General features: G+C 40.2%; 1 protein-coding gene across 1 annotated transcript in view; it reads right to left on the reverse strand.

The window, feature by feature from the left end:
- XPO4 (exportin 4) overlaps positions 1-18,509 on the reverse strand; it is a 66,286-nt gene that overhangs the window by 37,377 nt on the left and 10,400 nt on the right. The window contains exons 2-4 of the mRNA XM_065730095.1: positions 11,671-11,776; positions 6,888-7,029; positions 6,495-6,633 (exon numbers count right to left, since the gene is read on the reverse strand). Of these exons, the coding sequence (XP_065586167.1) occupies positions 6,495-6,633; positions 6,888-7,029; positions 11,671-11,776 (387 nt within the window). The remainder of the gene's footprint in view (positions 1-6,494; positions 6,634-6,887; positions 7,030-11,670; positions 11,777-18,509) is intronic.

Raw genomic sequence — 18,509 nt, forward strand, 5'->3', positions numbered from 1 at the left:
GTGCTTTCTGTCATGCCATGGAACAGATGACGATCAATATAATAATACCACACAGTAATCAGTGGAAAATGCACATGATGCTGGGCATCACATTTAAAGTCAGATCTGAATGTCTGTTGCCCAGTAAGGCCATTAACTTCATTCTAGTAAGAGTACACCTCTAAACCTAGCTTGACTCACTTGCTAGCAATTTCACTAGTTCTGCCACAAGTACATACCCAAACAATAACCCCATCTAACAAAATAAAATACCTCTCTTGTTGAGAGCCTCTGAGAATAGCTTGGCACTCACCCCAGTTAGCTTTATTACCAGAAATAAACTTTATGAAAGATCGCTATACATAAAATAGACTCTCAGCTGCTCAAACAGAAGATCAATGGGCCTTGAGATAAGAGATTAACTTGGCAATCAGACACCCAGTAGTGACATCGTTTTAGTGATTTTCTTTTTAAACTACTCTCATAAAACACAGACGCTACAGAAAGGCCACACACCATTTGAACAATAATCTTTTATGCATAATTCATAGAACTCAGATGCTGTAGGAAGATGGAACTTATTCCTTCAGATGGAATGTCCCCTACAACAAAAGTTAAAGCCATAACGTTTGAAGGGATTTCACACTTGTGCCTGGATTGCCCATGGAATAAGTGAACTGCTTCATTGGAGAGTAGTTAGGTTACAAAGCATCTGAAAGGAAGAAGAGTTCAAATGCGGCTTAGGAAAAAATGGACATGTGGTACACCAGCTCCAAGGCAGAAAAGTCAAGTGACAAAGCAGAACAAACTACACTACTAAAAATGTTTCTTCTGTTCTGAAATTCTGAGCAAAGAATCAGCTAGTATGTCACGGATTTCATTTGATTGTTCATTTCTATGTCAAAAAACCTGAAATATCAGGCAATACACACACACGTACTCTGCAATACCACTTATACCCACAGAAAAAGAATTTTTAAAAGTCTAAATATCAACCCTGTTACATTAACTTGTCGCCAGACTGAACATATTATTTACAGGACTTTCGTCTCCATTCTTAAAACAAACTGTTACTGAAACAAAAGGGAAGTGCCAAGAAGCATTTAATAGCATTCCTAAAGCAGCTAGTTTTAACCTGTGTAAAAGCAGGAAGAAGAGGCAGAGTTCATTGTGGTGCTCATAGGTGATAAAATTCTCTGGTGAACATATGTCAAAATCACTTTTATCAATTGTTTAAAGAAAGCCTTCTTTAATAAAGGAGGTAACAGACTTCCTTCCTAATTTCCCTGTATAAGCATAGCTGTATTCCCTAATATTTTCAGAGAATGTAAATCCCCAAAACATAAGATGCAACTCCCAATGGAAAGGTAACAGTTGACAGTGACAGGTCTAAAAGAAACAGCATTATGTACACACACACAGTAACCAGGGCTACGCAGGCTTTTCAACTTGTAAGTAGGACTGCAATGGGAAAACAACAACAGAAAATTCACCAGGTGCTGAAGTAGTAGCTGCCCCCAAAAATCAATAAAAAAAGAAAGAATAGCAAATAATAGTAATAATAATAATTGACATTTTAAAAAGTAATAAATATATATATTACTTATATTATATACTAGAGTGTATATATTTATATTCTGAAGAAATAAAAGCAAGTACCAGGAAGAACCAACTGGATTTCATCTATTTTATCCTGCCCAAATGAGCCAACTGGTGGAAAAAAGCTGTAGAGCGGGGACAGGATGATAGGAATAGGACCCACAGCTGCAGATTTGTGCTGTCAGCAGTAAGGAACTGGCTGAGCAGAGCACCCCTTTCCTCCCCACTTCGCCACCACCTGCAATGACAGATGAGTGATGCTCAGTTAACACACCACATCTACAGCAGCAGGAAGGGTGAAACAGCTCCCTGGAGTGAACCAGAGTAACCGTGCAAGTAAACCCCCTGAGACTGAGATGAGAAAGAGGAAACCAGTTACCAGGGGCCACAGGAAGACGATCTTGTGGCATGTGAAGTATGCAGACTTTGGCCAAAGGGAAAAGGAAAGCAGCAGCCTCTACAGATAGCTGAAGAGGTCCAGGCTAAGCTCAGTGGAGTTAAGGGTGCAAAATGTGCTTTTTTGTTGTTGTTGTTTCTCTGGGGACAGGAGATATTGTGAAGCAGAAATCAGGAGGGGAAAAAAAAAAAGTAGGCTCATCAAGCAAAGTGAAGATCTGCAAACCATTTATCTAGAAGTAACATATTTCCTTCAGGTTCTTGTCTGAGCAGCACCAGCTGAATCTTCATTCCTATAGTTGCTATATGAACAAACCAAGACCTTCCATTAAATTCAAAACACCAAAGAGTTAAGACTATCCATGCAGTTTGCCATTAGTATTACCCAGCAGTAGAACTAGAGGATGATGTATATTTAATTTTGGCAGGTCATACTCTTGGCAAGTGCTCTTTGGCAGGCAGGGGTCCTTTGCTCCCTCAACTTTTCCCGGTACTCACACCCGGCCCCAGCGCCCTGTGCTCACCCTACTGTCAAGATATGCCAAATGACCGGTGTTACATGGCTGTGCTCCAGGGCAGATTTTCTTAGAAAAAGAAACCAAAGAGTTAAGAAGGCTAAGTCTGGTTGTTCCTATGTAGGCAGACAATCTACTACTAAATGTTCTGTTTTTGGAAAGGTAGTACACCCCTGAGAAGGAATAAATACCAAAAAGCAAGAGTCAATACACTTTTTAAAGATGCCCTTCTGATATCCATTTATTTGTACATCACCACAGTAATAAAAGAAATAAGTGTAACACATGAAAAAGTACAATTTCTTCCTTTCCCGTGTGCCTACATGCAAAGGCCTCCACATCCCATGAGATGATCAAACTGAGGCAACTGCCTTGGGCACCATACACAGAGCAGGGGACACACACATCCCTCCTCTGGATTTTGTCTTCTCGCTTTACAGCCCACTGAAACTCTAGCTGTATTGTAGAAGATAATATTGGGAGCTATTAATTTGTAATATTAAAATTATTAAGGAATCAAGCTGGAGTACTGCTGTATTACATATCTGCTAAAGTAGACTCTCTTTCAAAAGAGGAACTGGAGACCTTTAAAAAGCAGTCTGGTTAATACAAGCACTGGAAAAAAACCCCACATTTTTAATGTTCTTTTAGTGTTAACTTTGCATTTGGAGTAGTTCCTGAATGTCTAAGATTCCCCAAACCATTTATAACACACTAGCTTAGGCCTTTATAGGCCACTTCTCAGAAAAAAAGGAAGCAGCTTAAACATTCTCACTTACCATCTGGATTTTAAAATTCAGTATGTCTCAAGGGTAGGAAGGTTTACAGGAAAAGGTAGTAACTTTATTGGAACAGGAGATTTAGCTGAGGGCAGAGGAGGTCTGTATATGTGAATAGGAATAATATACAAGGTTTTGTCAAAATTGTCAAAACATAGAAGTCAAGACAGCCTCTCCAATTTTTACCCCACCACGTAAGACAGCAACTGTTACACAGGGATCCAAGAGTAAAAACTCCTCTTAAAAATAGAAATTAGGGCCGTAAATACAAAGCAAACACAATTAGTTATCTATTTGAGCATTATTACCATCAGTTTCATAAAATCATAGAACGGTCTGGGTTAGAAGTGACCTTAATGCACATCCAATCCCCTGCAGTGGGCAGGGCTGCCACTCACCAAATCAGGCTGTGCAGGGTCCCATCCAACCTGGCCTCGAATACCTCCAGGGATGTGGCACCCACAGCTTCTCTGGGCAGCTGTGTCAGTGCCTCACCACTCTCACAGTGAAGAGTTTCTTCCTTAGATATCTAATCTAAGTCTATTTACAACTTGCTCCTTGTCCTGTCACTATACTCCCTGATAGGAGTCCATCCCCATCTTTCCTGTAGGTCTCCTTCAAATACCAGAGGGCCATAGTAATATCTCTCAAGAGTCTTGTTTGTTTTTTCTAGGCAAAGTAACTTTTCAGCCCTAAAGTGAAAGCCTTAAATTTCACTGAAGATGAATATCAAGAGTTCTGTTTATTCATATTTCCCCCAATTGCTCAGATGAGATCCACATCACATTTGAAGCATCTGAATCTCTTCTCTAGTTTGAGTGAGAATATCAGGAAGCAGACCAAAAAAAAAAAGTAAGAGAAGCAGCTAACAGGATCCCTGGAGTTCTTTCAGCAAGTCTTGATATGCCTTGCACATTATAAAGCAAAAATTAGGCCTCAGGCTTTTAGATATGAAGCTGTACGATTAGAATATATCTTACTATACATATCAGAGAACCTAAAAACAGCTTCAAATGCTTCTTCCCTTATTCTCCATCAGGTCTGCAGTAGTTGGACCCTTTCTGTGTCCATCTACCCATATCCTGGAAGAATTCACATCCAGGTGCAGACAAAGTCCATCTGATTGTGTTTATGTGCAAACTGGTTCTTCCTCCTGGGAATCAGCCACCTAGCTGCCAGGAGTCCTGTTCTTCTGACAAGAATGAAGACAACCAAACTAACTCAACCCTTCAGCTATGCAAAAGTACTCTGCATTTCTAAAAAGGACTCTCAATTACAAACTACTCTGTAAATTAAATAACTTCATCTTCATATATAGATCCAAGTCAATTATCACAGAATTGTAGGGATTGGAAGGGACCTCTAGAGAACACCAAGTCCAACCCCCTGCCAAAGCAGCTCCCTAGACTAGAGGAGTTCCTTTTCTGAACAGGATAAAAAGTATTTCCCGTGCTGTGGTGAAAAAACATGTTCTCCTTTTCGATAGCTTCCCATCCAGTCTTCCACCATTACCCATAAGCCTGACTTAATCTCAACACCTGTAGAAAGCCACTACCAATGGCTAAGAGCCATATTTGAAAGCTTTAAGCTTTTTTAAACACCATGTGCTACTGCTAACCTCACATTATTTGCGAGCCTCAGGCTGAGAGTGACACAAAGCAGGCAAGAGGTCAGAGAAGAAGGAGCAGAAGACTGGGAAGGACACAGAAAGGGAGGAGGAGGATGGACACAGAACTGGGAGTCACAAAGGTATAACAGAACTGCTGCTGTATTAGCATACTGGAAGAGATGAAAAATATCCTGGTTGGATACTGTCATACTCCTCCTAAAACTTGAGCACAAATAATTCGGAATAATTACACAGAAAGTTTTGTTCGTGAAAGGGGCGGATAAAGGGAAGCTTGGTGTCAAGCAGCAAGTGGCACTTGGAGGACAGTGAAGAGCTGCCCTTTCCCCAGGCAGAATGCTCAGTGATGCACCGGGTAACGTAGTTACAGCCTTGATGATCTGCACAGTGTGCTCAGTGTAGCATGCCTGCAAACCAGTGCAAGCACAGAACACAACTGCACAAACAGGGCTGGGAAAGAGTTAACTCAGTGATGGCTCCTCTGTGAATATACAGTTTGCTATTTGCTCTCTACTTGTATATTTTGGAAAGATAATAAAATCTACATAAACACACACTGGCATGCAAAAAGTTCTTGAAAACCTCAGTGGTAACTGCATTTTAGAAATAAAACTACATTCTCTGGAAAAAAAAAATCACAAACTAAGCATTGTTCTTCTGAACAAATAGTCATTTCTATCCCAAATGACACAAAACTAAACAGCTGAACTGTACTCACTAAGGCAACTGTAAAAGTAAGGTTTAGAAAAGCAACCAAAATTTCCATGCCCAGGGGGGGATATCACTTGTGCTCAGAGGTAACACACTATTTTTAGGACCAGGACACGAGCTGCATTACTTCTAACACACTTTGATCAAATTTTTGGAGTTAAACAAACAACTTGCTGCTCGCATCCAGTACAACTGCTGCTCCAAACGCTCCAGTCAGTCCCTCAAGGTTTGGCTCATCTAAGAAAAAACTTCAGTTAAAAATTTCAGCACAGATCTACGTAATCTGTGATTTGCACTTGGTATGAAGAAAATCACCTCTCTTTAATCTCTAGCTTCATGCCTCTATTATGACCTATTCTAAACTTATCTCCTGGCATAGCAAATGGCATTTCACTAAATGCAGAGATAGATATTGGACACCTTGTTTCCACTTTGAGCTCCCTCTGGAAGGTAACACCCCAGTAGTATGACATTAAATCTAGAATAAGTTTTCTATTTCCATTCCCTATTTTCCTTCCTCGATCCCCTTTCTCTCCACCTACCCAGGGAGCACAGAGGCCCACGCCTCTCGCTCACAGCCCATTGCGACAGCTGAGCACAGGAGGGTGCAGTGCTGCACAGATGGAAGAAGGACAGGGAGTGCAGCAAGCCTGCCAGCAAATGCAAAATCCATTTTAGATCATGTTGTTTTGTGAAAGAAACCCATAGAAACAATAACAAATCAAACAACAAAAAAAAAGCTCCCAACAAAGTAAAGCATATATTCAGAGAAACCTGTTCCCTTCCAATTAGATAGCTAATTACTATCTTTCATTTTCAGATAAGAGCAGGTTTTTGGTTGCTGATACAGATTGCTTAGATTTTGAAAAAAAAGACAGAAATACTTACCACAGTGGGATTACCACTGCTGATCAACTGGCTGACTTCATGAAAGATGCTTTTGCAGTCAATTGATTTGTCTAATGATCCCCGTTTCACTATCACTGCTACTGCTAGCAGAATCTGCTCCCGAACATACTTTTGAAGGCTGTAAACAACATTAACAGCATTTGCAAATGATTTTGGAAATCAACGATCAATTCAATTTTAGATGCACTTTGTCAAACTTCTGTGTGAATGCATAAAGACAAACTGACAACTCTACAGAATTCAACTAAGCAATAAGAAACTGAAACAAAAGTTCCTATTTAATGATCTTCTCCTAATACCCTTGAAATCAAAATGAAAACCAAGACTGTAAGCTGAATCATACACGTTTAGCAGCACTTTTTCTGTACTTACTTAGGTCTTTGTAAGACATAGGTTAGAAGGAATGTTCGCAGCGATTCAATGCTAGTTTTTTCCAACAGAATCCATTCTCTTACAACTGCTTCCATTATCGCTGTAGCAGCTTGAAAAAGAACGTAATCCACTTTACTAGTTTCTGTGGGGGAGAAACAAAGGTAATCTCAGTGTCAGGGTACATATCTATTTATCTTGCATCAACTTCTAACAAAAACAATGCACTTCAATATTAAATAATTATTAAATGAAATTGTTACGATGAAAACAAAGATATACATTTCAAAGATGCCAAAAAAATATCAATATCTCAGTTATCAAATTGTCCAATGTTATTTAAGTCAGAGACTAAAGCTGACTACACCAGGAGACTGAGCTAAAGATCAAGAATGACAACGCTAATATAACTGTAGCAGAAACTAAAATGCATGTGACAGATTTAGTCACAGTACATTAAAATTCGATAAAAATTGACAGAAATGACAAAATGAAGACTCCTCTGTTACCAGAGAGTTTGCATTTGGAACTAACAGTGCATAAATTACATGTACCTTATAAATGGCAACAAAAAGCAAGCCCACTTAAGCCTTAAGGGTATATTCGTGCTTTATTACCAAAGCAAAAGTTATGCATACTGGTGTATTTAAGATTTCCTATATTCAAACTTCCACATTTATCTTGATGTAGTCAAAATATAACTGCTTACTCAAGTGTAGAAGTCATTAACCCTTATTACTTGGATTGCTTTGTACACAGAAAGGCTAAAGGAACTAGAACATGATGTTACCAAAAAAGGTGACTGTTTTAAGAGGCTGCAAAGCATAATTTAAAGACAAACCCCAGAAGCTGAATGTAATTTATGTGATGATAGAAAGCTACAATGATTTTTTTGATCCTTCACTATTCAAATTTTTAATTCAGAAATAGCCATGTAGAGGGACCTTGAAAAACTTGAAAGGCAGACTAATGAGGTTCAACAAAGCAAAGTGCAAGGTCTTGCATTTGGGTCAGGGCAATCCCAGGTATGTATGCACACAAACTGTTGACAGAACTCTTGGACAGCAGCCCTGCTGAGAAGGACTTGGAGTCCTGGTTGATGAAAAACCTTAACATGAGCCAGCAGTGTGGACTTGCAGCCTTGAAGGCCATCGGTAGTCTGGGTTCCATCAGAAGAGGAGTGGCCAGCAATACAAGGGAGGTGACTGTCACCCTCCCTTCTGAGACCCCAGCTGCAGTACTGCATCCAAGTCTGGGTCCCCCAAGACATGAAAGATGTGGATCTTTTGAAGAGGGTCCAGAGGACAGCCACAAGGATGATCAGAGGGCTGGAGCATCTCCCCTATGAAGACAGGCTGAAGGAGCTGGGCTTGCTCAGTGTGGAGAAGAATAGGCTGCAGGAAGACTTCACAGCAGTCTTCCAAAACTTACAGGGAGATTATAAACATGAGAGAAATTAACTTTTTACATGAGTAGATAGTGATAGGACATAGGGAAATGGTTTTAAGCTAAAGGAAGGGAGACTTAAATTAGATGTTAGGGAAGTTTTTCCACAGAGAGGGTGGTGAGGTGCTAGAACAGGCTGCCCAGAGAGGTTGAGGATGCCCCATCCCTGGAGGTGTTTAAGGTCAGGTTGAATGGGGCCCTAAGCAATCTGATCCAGTACTTGATCCAGTGGTTGGCAACCTGCCTGCAGCAAGGGAACTGGAATCTGAGGCCCCTTCCAACCCAAGCCATCCTATGATCCTACCATCTCAGTAGCCAGTTCAAAACATTCAGAGTCTATACAAAGCATATAAAGAACATTCAGAAAAAACGTAGACATAGGATGGCAAAAACAAAAAATATGAAAGATCAATTAAAATTCCAAAACCAAAAGTGGAGTTTGGTGGGCAACGTGCCAGGACTAGAAAAAACTGGATTTGCTGAAGAAAGCCTTGGTCATGGGATGATGGGCTTTAAAAACCTCCTTACACTGATTATATACACACAAGTTAGCAATACACATTCCTTTCTATGTAAATTCTATATCCCAGATAGCATCCGATTTGCTAAAATGCTTTTAAGTAATTTAATCAGGCTCCAAACCTAAACCCTCCATTATTTAAACATGATAAAATAAAAATAAATCTCCTTTAAATCTACTCAGCTCGATTTGGAAAACTACATAACCACTTAACTGAAAGATCAGAGTGCACATCTAACACACAAAAAAAAAATGAACCTGCACAGTAACTCTGATTTTGGCATTTTGTAACTTCTGAGACTATGGTTTCTCACAAAGCACATACAAAAAGGAAATGCTTGGAAAAGAAAAAAAAACAAAAGAGGATGGAATTTCTCCTTTGCATCAAGTACAACAGATGCACAACTGCAATCATTAACAGCACAGACCTCCAGCACTGTGTAAACTTATAACCAGTCAGTGCACCGTCATTCTCTACATGAAGTTTCTAAAGAAAGACAAGACGAGCTTTGCCAGTACATTTAACAGCTATAAGCTTACACCAGAAGAACGTAGAGCCTTCTGCTTCATGGGTTCAACTACAGGTTTCTAACTAAACTGCATGGTGGTGGCTGTTCTCCTTTCCCTTATGCTCAGCATCTCTGTCACTTTCCCTGCAGGGCTCATACACTCTTCTTTTCATTAATGCCATCAACATTCTTATTATCACTGTCAACCTCCATTCCAATTCCTGCCTTGACCACTTCTTCCTGTTTCTTTTTTAAAGCCAGCAGCTCTAGTTTCTACTCATCCTTACCTGCTCAGATCCCTTCAATCAGCCATTCTTTCTGTCTGCATTGTATGAACATTTACTCAGAAAGCAAAAAGTCTGGGGGTAAAGTCCTTCAGTTCCAGGTCTCAGCTGCCCATTGGAGAAAACTGCAAGGAAAAGCCTGGCCCTCCTGGAAACACTGTTTTCTCAACAATGGCAGCACATGAGCAGTTTAAAGATGTATGGTTCCTAGGCATCCAAAAGGTATTATGAACAAGCTCACATTCCCCTCAACAATCCCCTTCAGAAGAAAAACTAGGAAAAACATTTGTCATTATTAATGCTACACTGTACTTCTTTGAGGACAAGATGCATCAATATATCCCTAAGCACAGATAAGATCACTACCTGTATTTCATGAATTTCCATTACTTCTAATTAGTACATCTCTTAATAGGGACTGAACTGTTCTGCAAACAAAGTTACTTACATATGTTCTGTTACCTACTTAAAATTACTTAAAACCAATGTGAGGAAGAAAAAAATCCCAAATTTTTCTGATTCAAAACACAAGTATGGTTACAGCCTTAAGGATCAGACAAAGTACTACTGTAATGCTCTAAAACCTTAAGAAACTCATTTGTAAAACAATATTTTGCTTGGGAGAGGCTATAGGGCAGGGTGTGGTTCCTTTCCTATGTATTACAGCATAATTTTGACAGCACAGTAGATGGCCTGTAATATCAACATCTCCATTATTCATGAATTATGCTTGGCCAATCCAGTAAAATTTGAAGCAACTGTTAAGGCATCGTAAAATGAAGTTGGAAAATAATCCTTTAGGACTTTATTCCAACATTTCTCAGTTTATTACAGCAAACTCTTTGAAATGGGAAGTTGTTTTCTGACTCAGTGTTTCTTTGGTATGTGTTTTGGTTTTTTAATCATTTTTGGTGTGTTTCCACACATTTCAGTTTTCATCATCAGGTCTCAGATCCAGCTTCCCCTGAAACTTCCTTCCACCTCACTCCAGCACTCAAACCTAACCAGTGCTGTGGTGCTGAGCAGGAATAGATGCTCACTGCACCTGGACTTTTCAGATTATTTAGCTGCCAAACTGTAATAAGCCTCTATAGGGCCTGTAAGAATAGATTTATTTTTAAATACTTGTAACTTAACCAAATTTCCATATAAATCTATGATTTTTTTTAACTTTTTTTTTTTTTTTTAAACAAAAGGGTGGCACCTATCTACTCCTTTACATTCACTGCATATAATCCCACAAAAACTTTTATCAGTACTCTGTTGCCTCCATCAGGTAGACAAACTTTTCTCTGATTGTTTTAAAACAGCTGGGCTGTTAACAGCAACTGAATGTTCAATCCAAAATAAACTATTGCTATGTTCAGCACCAGTACAAAATCTGACAGAAGGGCACAAATTGTATCAATGTTGATATAATGGGAAGCATCAAGCAACCACAGTACAGGCAGTTCTGCAAATTTCACACATTAGCCAGCATTACAATAAATGTGTAATAGAGGCATCTATTAAATCAGTTTAATCAGAGGAATCTATTAAATCAGTTTAGGAACTTCACCAAATGAAGATGCACCTTAACTGACTACAAAGGTGCCAGAAACAAAAGCAATGGCAGTAAGGGGCTTCATTTGCTCCACCACAGGACTTTAAAGCAGTCCTGGCAGTCTTGGCAGCCCTGCAGCCATTTAAGTTGTAGTTTCAAGTAGACTTTGAGCAACGCTAACATCAAAAGAAGCGGCCTTGCCTCTTTGCAACTACTAATTGGTGCCTCCTATTCCTGTACCATATTTGGGTACAGATGTTGACAAGCTGAACCTGAAACAGGTCTCTGCTCACATGCTCACTCTGAAACGCTATGACTTGTACTGAAACAAGTATATGAAGTATGAAAACTGGGAAGACAAGAACAACAAAAGGAACCCATGCAAACAAGAAATATCCTTCATCAAAATCAAACCTGATGTCTGTATTCCCAGCTACAGAACGTAGTTCTAGTTACAAAAACTGCTTGATTTATTAAAACTTACCCAAAATGTGTTTGCAAACAGCAAATGGTGATTTTGATTTTCTAAATGATAAGAATATGTGTTCGGCGTGTTGGCGTTGTTCATTGTTGACCATGGAAGGTGGTGCCTGAAAGAGAAAAAAATAACTTCATTCAAGTACTGAAAACCAGCTGCACTACAACCAAATTGTAGATGCATAAGCAATGGCGTGAACTTTTAAGTATTTGCCTTGTTAAATATCAAAACCTTGGTACAATTGCCTCTTCTTCTGTACCTCTGCGTATTTACGTTTGTGCATGTAAGTGTGGTTATCAAGGCATCAGGCAGAGAGTAAACAATCCTAAGTATTATCTACCTAATGATGCTTCTGAAGAAGATAATCCTTTTTTTTTTCTCCCCCCAAACCAAAAATAGCATTGTGCACCACTAACATTGCCAAACAAGCTCACAGTCACAAAATGCTGTTTTTGCTCTAGGTCTACACTTGTTTTAAAAGATTTGCTCATACCATAAATTCAAGGGATTAAAAATCTTGCCTGTGGGTGTTTTAAAATAGTGTACTGACAGTAACACACCACCCTCTAGTGTTTAATGTTAAAGCTGACAGACTAAAGATGCCATGAGGGCTCAGATAGCAGAGAGGGGTCTGTGTGTTTGGGATGGCAGGACCATCTCTCTGCATGACACACACACAGGGCACCTGGCTGCTCAGTGCCACCTGCCTCACACTGCTGCTGGAAGCTGGCTCCAGCAAACTGAGTCACCCACACACAGAGCATGAAACTGAACAGGCACCTGGATCATCATGAGGTGGGCCACAGCTTGGGGAGCACAGCCTACACAGCAGGCTTATTGCATGGAGGCCCCCAACAGCCCAAAAGTAAAACAATCCACAGATAACACCAGCCATTCATGAACCCAAGCTCTTATTCCCTTTTGCCATTAATATTCCCCAGCGCCAGCTATTTGGGATTTATCTGAACAAGTACATGGCACAAAATGCTCTAGTGGGGAATCAATACCACAAGGTAGTGTGAGCTGCAGCCTTGAAGAAAGGCACACACACACGGGAAGATAAAGGCATTGGATAAAGCCTGGTTGAGGTGATACACACTGCTGAACCTCAGCTGGGCTTCTGAACTGCCCGTGTGAGTGCTGCCCCTAGCCATCCCAGCACCACATGTGAGCTGTCCTGCTTGATTCGTATGACTGTTCTTGGAATGAGAGCACAAAGACCTTGGCATAAAGATGATGGTATTTAACTTCAGAGAAATGTTTTCCAGTAAATAAAGCACCTGTAATTAAGTAATTAAACCTTATTTAATCCCTTCCATTTGTCACAAGACAGCTCAGTCTCACCAGCTCTGGAGGCTTGATCATGGCACCTTCCTGCATCCCCTCTGGTGTCAGTGGCAGTACCCACCTGCAGGTATCAAAGCTGTCCCATGGGAAATACTCTTTTATACCCACACTAACTAGAAAAGAACTCTCATTTCACACTATTTCAACTCTTCTAGTTCTATGAAGTCTGATTACAGATGATCTTTAGCACTGTGAGAAGGCACCACAAACTGTATTACTGTATGGATTTTAAACATAGTAATAATTTAGTTCTGCATTATGAACGTAGGCTATCAAAACAGTACAGAGAGGAGTGCACCAGAGGCAAGGTTTGGGCTGTGCTCGGCAGCCACCAGAGGGAGCCTGCAGCTCACAGCTCCCTGCCTTTGCTGGATTCACAATGCAGATACAGCTGCATTGAGAATATTTTCAAGTCCAGCTAATTTAGGAATTTCAAGGAAAATCCAGTATGCATGCAGTACACAAAATTTCTCTTTATATGAGCATGAGGTGAGCTGGAAGCATTCTCCATCCTACTCACTGTGCTTGAAAGGTCCCTCACCTCCCTGTGGTGTTAGAATTTTTAACTACTGTACATTTATAGAAATCCCATATTTTCTCTGTGCAGTTGTGAGATATCTAGATGACCATTTTTCTACTCAACAAGAAGCATGGGGAAGACGAAGCTCTGCCTTCCCTTCTCAATCCTCTTAAGAGATTGTAAATAATAGCAACAATTCTCAATGATTTTGTCCAGATGAGTGATAACTGCCCTGCCCCTGAAGACATTCAAGGTCAGGCTAGACAGGGCTCTGAGCAACCTGACTGAGCTGTAGGTGTTCCTGCTCCAAGCAAGTGAGTTGGGCTGGATAACCTTTAAAGGTCCCTTCCAACTCAAATGATTCTGTGATTCTCCTCAAGCCACCAGCAGCAAACAGCCCAGTGAAGAAAACTCCCTTTGATAAGAGCACAAATACTACACTTATAGAAGAACAGAGTCTGCCAGGATGGAAGCAGACAATTCCCGTAACACTCACTTTCAAACTGTAACACTCACTTTCAAAAAAGAAGGAAAAAAAGAAGGAAAGTGATGCAAATCAACATTCTCTATCACAGAAAATGCTGGATTGAGTCCTTAGCATCTTTCTTACATTGTGGGATACAAATTGACGGAGCTTAAATGAACACGTTGGCACAGAAAAGCTGTCTAGGTCATAGGAACACACATTTTTTGGTGCAGTGTAAGTACGCTTCAACTTTCTTTATAAAAGCTCAGGGAATGGCTACAGTTCCCTCTGTCCATGCGGAACAGTCCTGACCAGAACAGGTCCCATCCATCCACCTTTCCAACACAGCCAAGCCTTGATAAAACTGAGCAGCGACCTTCAATGTCAAGAGATCAACCTTGTAAAACATGCACCTCAGACTCCTGCTAGTTTCCTTTCACAAATGTGACACCCTTCATTTGGCTTTCACAACATCAGCCCACTTTTCAGGGAACACCTTATGCCAGCATACATGGGTATCACAGAAATGAGAATTATTTTGGAAAGACAGGAACTAGCAGTGTAAATAAGAGCAATGCCAAGTCAGGTTTGCCTTCCTTGACTTCCTGAACATATAACTCCATAGCTTTGTATGCGGCCCCTTATTTTTCCCTCATCCAAAAAATCCCAGTTTTGTTTTCTTATTTAACACAAATTCCTCATTGCTATCTTCATATACATTTTTTCTCCTCCTCTTCTGATGGTACACCAATTTAAACAACATCATTATCCACCAGTACCACGAGAAAAGACAGCACAAGCGGGAAGGAATAGAAGAGCTACACATTCACTGTACCTTACCTAGGCAGAAACCAAGCAAGCAAATGCTACAAATAATTTCAAGTAGTAATTCACTGCACATTCAAAACAGGGGAGAGATAGCTGTGAAAAAAAATCAACTGTCCTTTGGAAAATATGCATAACTAGGAAACACTGGCTGGAGGTGCGACTGGAAGGAATAAGGAGTAAAAATGTTTGTTTTAAATAGAAGTAGACGCAGACAGGATCCAAAGCTACATATTTGTAATCACCAACACATGCTTAGTTAAAGCATTTCCTACCTCAATAATACTAATATTCATCATCGATAGAAATGCCGAGCAATGAAGGCAATGAAGATAATGAAGACATGAGAAAACGAATGGGTTATAAACATCAGCTACAACCTTTGTAAGACTGAAGTTGGCATGTTTGCCAACTGCAGGCTAAAGAAGTTGCACCACATCCACATGTGAGGTTGTGTGCGCTTTTTCAGACCTTCTCCTTACTTTTTAGAACAGTCCTTGATGAAGAGAAGAAGAAAAAGGTACAAATTTCCCTCCCTCCAAAGTTGGGCAGGCAATTTCACACTGAATGTAACAGACCACCAAACAGCACATTTTTGATTACATATTGTAAGTGTCGTTATTTTCTTAAAATGTTCAGTGTCAGAGACTTACTTATGAATCTCTTCTGGACAGTGACAGTACCTTACAATAAACAACTTCTAACATTCAAGTGACAATGTTATCATTAAAAATCAACAACTGAAGAGATCCTTAGTTAAGTATTATTTAGTTATCCAATTTGCACTTCTTTCTGCATTCTATTTTTTTTCTAAAAAGCAACAATAAAAAATCACCCATGATCTTGTAAAAACAGTTAAGAATGAGATGAACAAAATGTATTCCTTACAGACTGAAAAACTTGCTAGAGACAAATTCTATTTTTTCACAGATTTCTGCTATGGCACGACAGCACAGAATACAGCCAAATTGAGCATCCTCCTGCAATTACCCAGAGGGAAATGGGCAAATTACCACAGCATAAAGAACAATCACGTCCTCCCCCAGACTTCACTGTTTTTTAAAAGAAGACAGAAAAAGTGCACCAGAGTGTTTTAAGCTAACACCCACAGTATTTCCACCTACAGAACACGTCTCCTATGAGCAACACAGCCTCAACACTAGCAGCATTATGAAAAGGCAAATATGCCTGAGAGACTTGTATTTAAAACAGATCAAATTACTTGTACCTGCTACTACTAATGCCAAGAAGAAACTGTCTTGCCAAAGGCAATGTTTATGTCTGCAAGAAAAGTAAATCACAATGTCGACAAGGGTAGAAATAAGAAACTTGCTTTCAGTAGGACTTGGTGAAATTTACCCTGAACTCCCCAGAGTTAAGCCTCCCTGTGTACAAAGGGGCATCCCTGCAGTCAAGAGGGAAGATAAACTCCACTAACTGCAGCCTGTGGGCCATTATCATCTTAGGAAAAGCAATTAAACATGTTAGATGTTCCTCAAAATGGTGTCTAAACTCTGCCAGAAGGATGTTTAGAAGCCTAAAAAAAAACTTCTAGAAACTAAATCTGTACCAATCTACAAGGACAAGCAAGAACCTCTGAGACAGCAGGGTCACCACTGGGTAGGGACCATGCTGACAGCCACCACTAGGCACAGCACACATAGATTTGGGGAGTGAGGGAACCCAGATGGCTCACCAACACCTCCCAGCAGGCAACCGAGCTGAGCAACAAGGAGCCATATGCAAAGCAGAGAGAGATGAGAAAACCCGCAAGGCATGTGCAGGGGAATACCATATGATAGTGATAACAAGTATGAGCAGAAATGGAAGGAGATAGAAAAATCAAACAAGGGCAAGCAATACTTTTGAGTAGCATATATGCTCCATTAAAGAAAGCTAAATATATTGTTCCATCCATGCAAACAACCATTAGTACCAGATCTAAGTGATGAAAAGTCTTAACGTCTCACTTCTACTAGGATGCTCTACACCCCCTCCTCTACTACCAGCCCCAAAGAAATCCTTTTGTCTCTTAAAAGAAACAAGCAAGACCACATTAGGAAATTAACTCTTCTATACAAGCAAGTGCATTATACAAAATAATGAGATTCCAGAACAAGGAGATCCAAATTTAATTCTACCAGAGCCGTGGCAAATAACGTGCCCCAACACTACATCATCCTGCCTGCTGTGGAATCAATCCACAGTTAGTCTCCATCCCTGTTTTGCTAGTAATGCTACTCTAGTGCTTTATATTTTTTTCCTACCATCACAACACATTCAATAACCACCACGTGCCTTACTAAAATAGTTACCAGAAAGCTCAAACACAATAGTTAGGCAGATAGCTGGATTACAGGCTGCGTTCCTCTCCCAGCTGCTCATCCCATGGTTCTAGGAGAGAAAAGCACAGGGGGATGGCTGGCGGAGGCCTTTCCATGAGCAGGCCAGGCAACAAGTCAGGCTATGTGGAGACACTTGGCAGCAGTGTTCAGTAACCACTCCACAAATGGATGAGGCGTCCATGTCATGGGCATCAGGCTAGGAAGCAGTTTAGACAACAGAAATGGCAGCAGCTTCAGCCGTCCAATTCAGATCCATCATTAAACGGAAACGAGAGCCATGAACAATAGCTCATTTACTGCAGAAAACCTAGCTAGTATAGTAAACAGTGACAAGATGTGGCATCATCAGGATGAACCAGTCAAATAGCAGTCCATTTGACTGGCGACACGTGAAGAAAAAAATCAAGACACAGCCCTCAGCAAGTAAAGCACTGTGCACGGCCTTTTGGGATTGGAAAGGGGTGATCCTTCTGGATTTCCTGGAACCCAGACAAAACATCAGCTCTGAGTGCTGCATCACGATGCTGACTAAGCTGAAAGCTTAGACTTCCACATTCAGGCCAGAGAAGACAACACCACGATAATGCCAGGCCTCATACCAGTTTGAAGACCATGGAGAACACTGCCAATCATGGCTTGATTGTCCTACCAACATCCACCACACAGTCTGGATTTGGCACCATCTGACTTCCAATGAAAGATGAGACTGCACGAGCAAGACTTTCCTAGCAACAATGCCATCACAGCAGCTGTGAGAGTGTCATTGTGCTCTGTCTGCTCTAGTTTCAGTGGAAAAAAATAGGAAGCATTATTTTCAGATCAACCTACACAAGCTCCAATTACTTCTGCACTTGCTTTTTGGGATAATCATTTAAATTATAGCAGTAATTCATTTTCCAAATTAAAAGATGAAGTTATTTATGAAAACTGCTAATAAAGATGAAATAGATGGCTTCTGACCAGATCTGCAATAGAGACAACATTGTAATATTTAAGATTTTCCAAACAAAAATAATGTTGATAGGGAAAAAAAATTCCCCAAACTGATTGTTGAATTATTTAAACTTCAAAGTGCACAATATTGTTCAGTTTATATTTGGAACAAATGCATGGCTGCTCAAGGAATTACTTCCTACACATCTGCTCACCACCACCTTGCTTTCATGCAGACTTAACAATAGGATTTTTTTTTCTTATCAGATTCTTTTATTTTGCAGCTTTACTACTTAATGCAATCTTTTTCAAGTAAAACAGAAGATACATTTTTATATATTCAGTACATTTAAATATATATAAGGAAAAAGTCTTCTATAGTGAGGGTGGTGAGGCAGTGGCACAGGTT

The sequence above is a fragment of the Cyrtonyx montezumae genome, unplaced genomic scaffold (genome assembly GCF_038088225.1).
Source record: "Cyrtonyx montezumae isolate F1298 unplaced genomic scaffold, pur_monq_1.0 scaffold_12, whole genome shotgun sequence".
Classification (NCBI taxonomy): domain Eukaryota; kingdom Metazoa; phylum Chordata; class Aves; order Galliformes; family Odontophoridae; genus Cyrtonyx; species Cyrtonyx montezumae.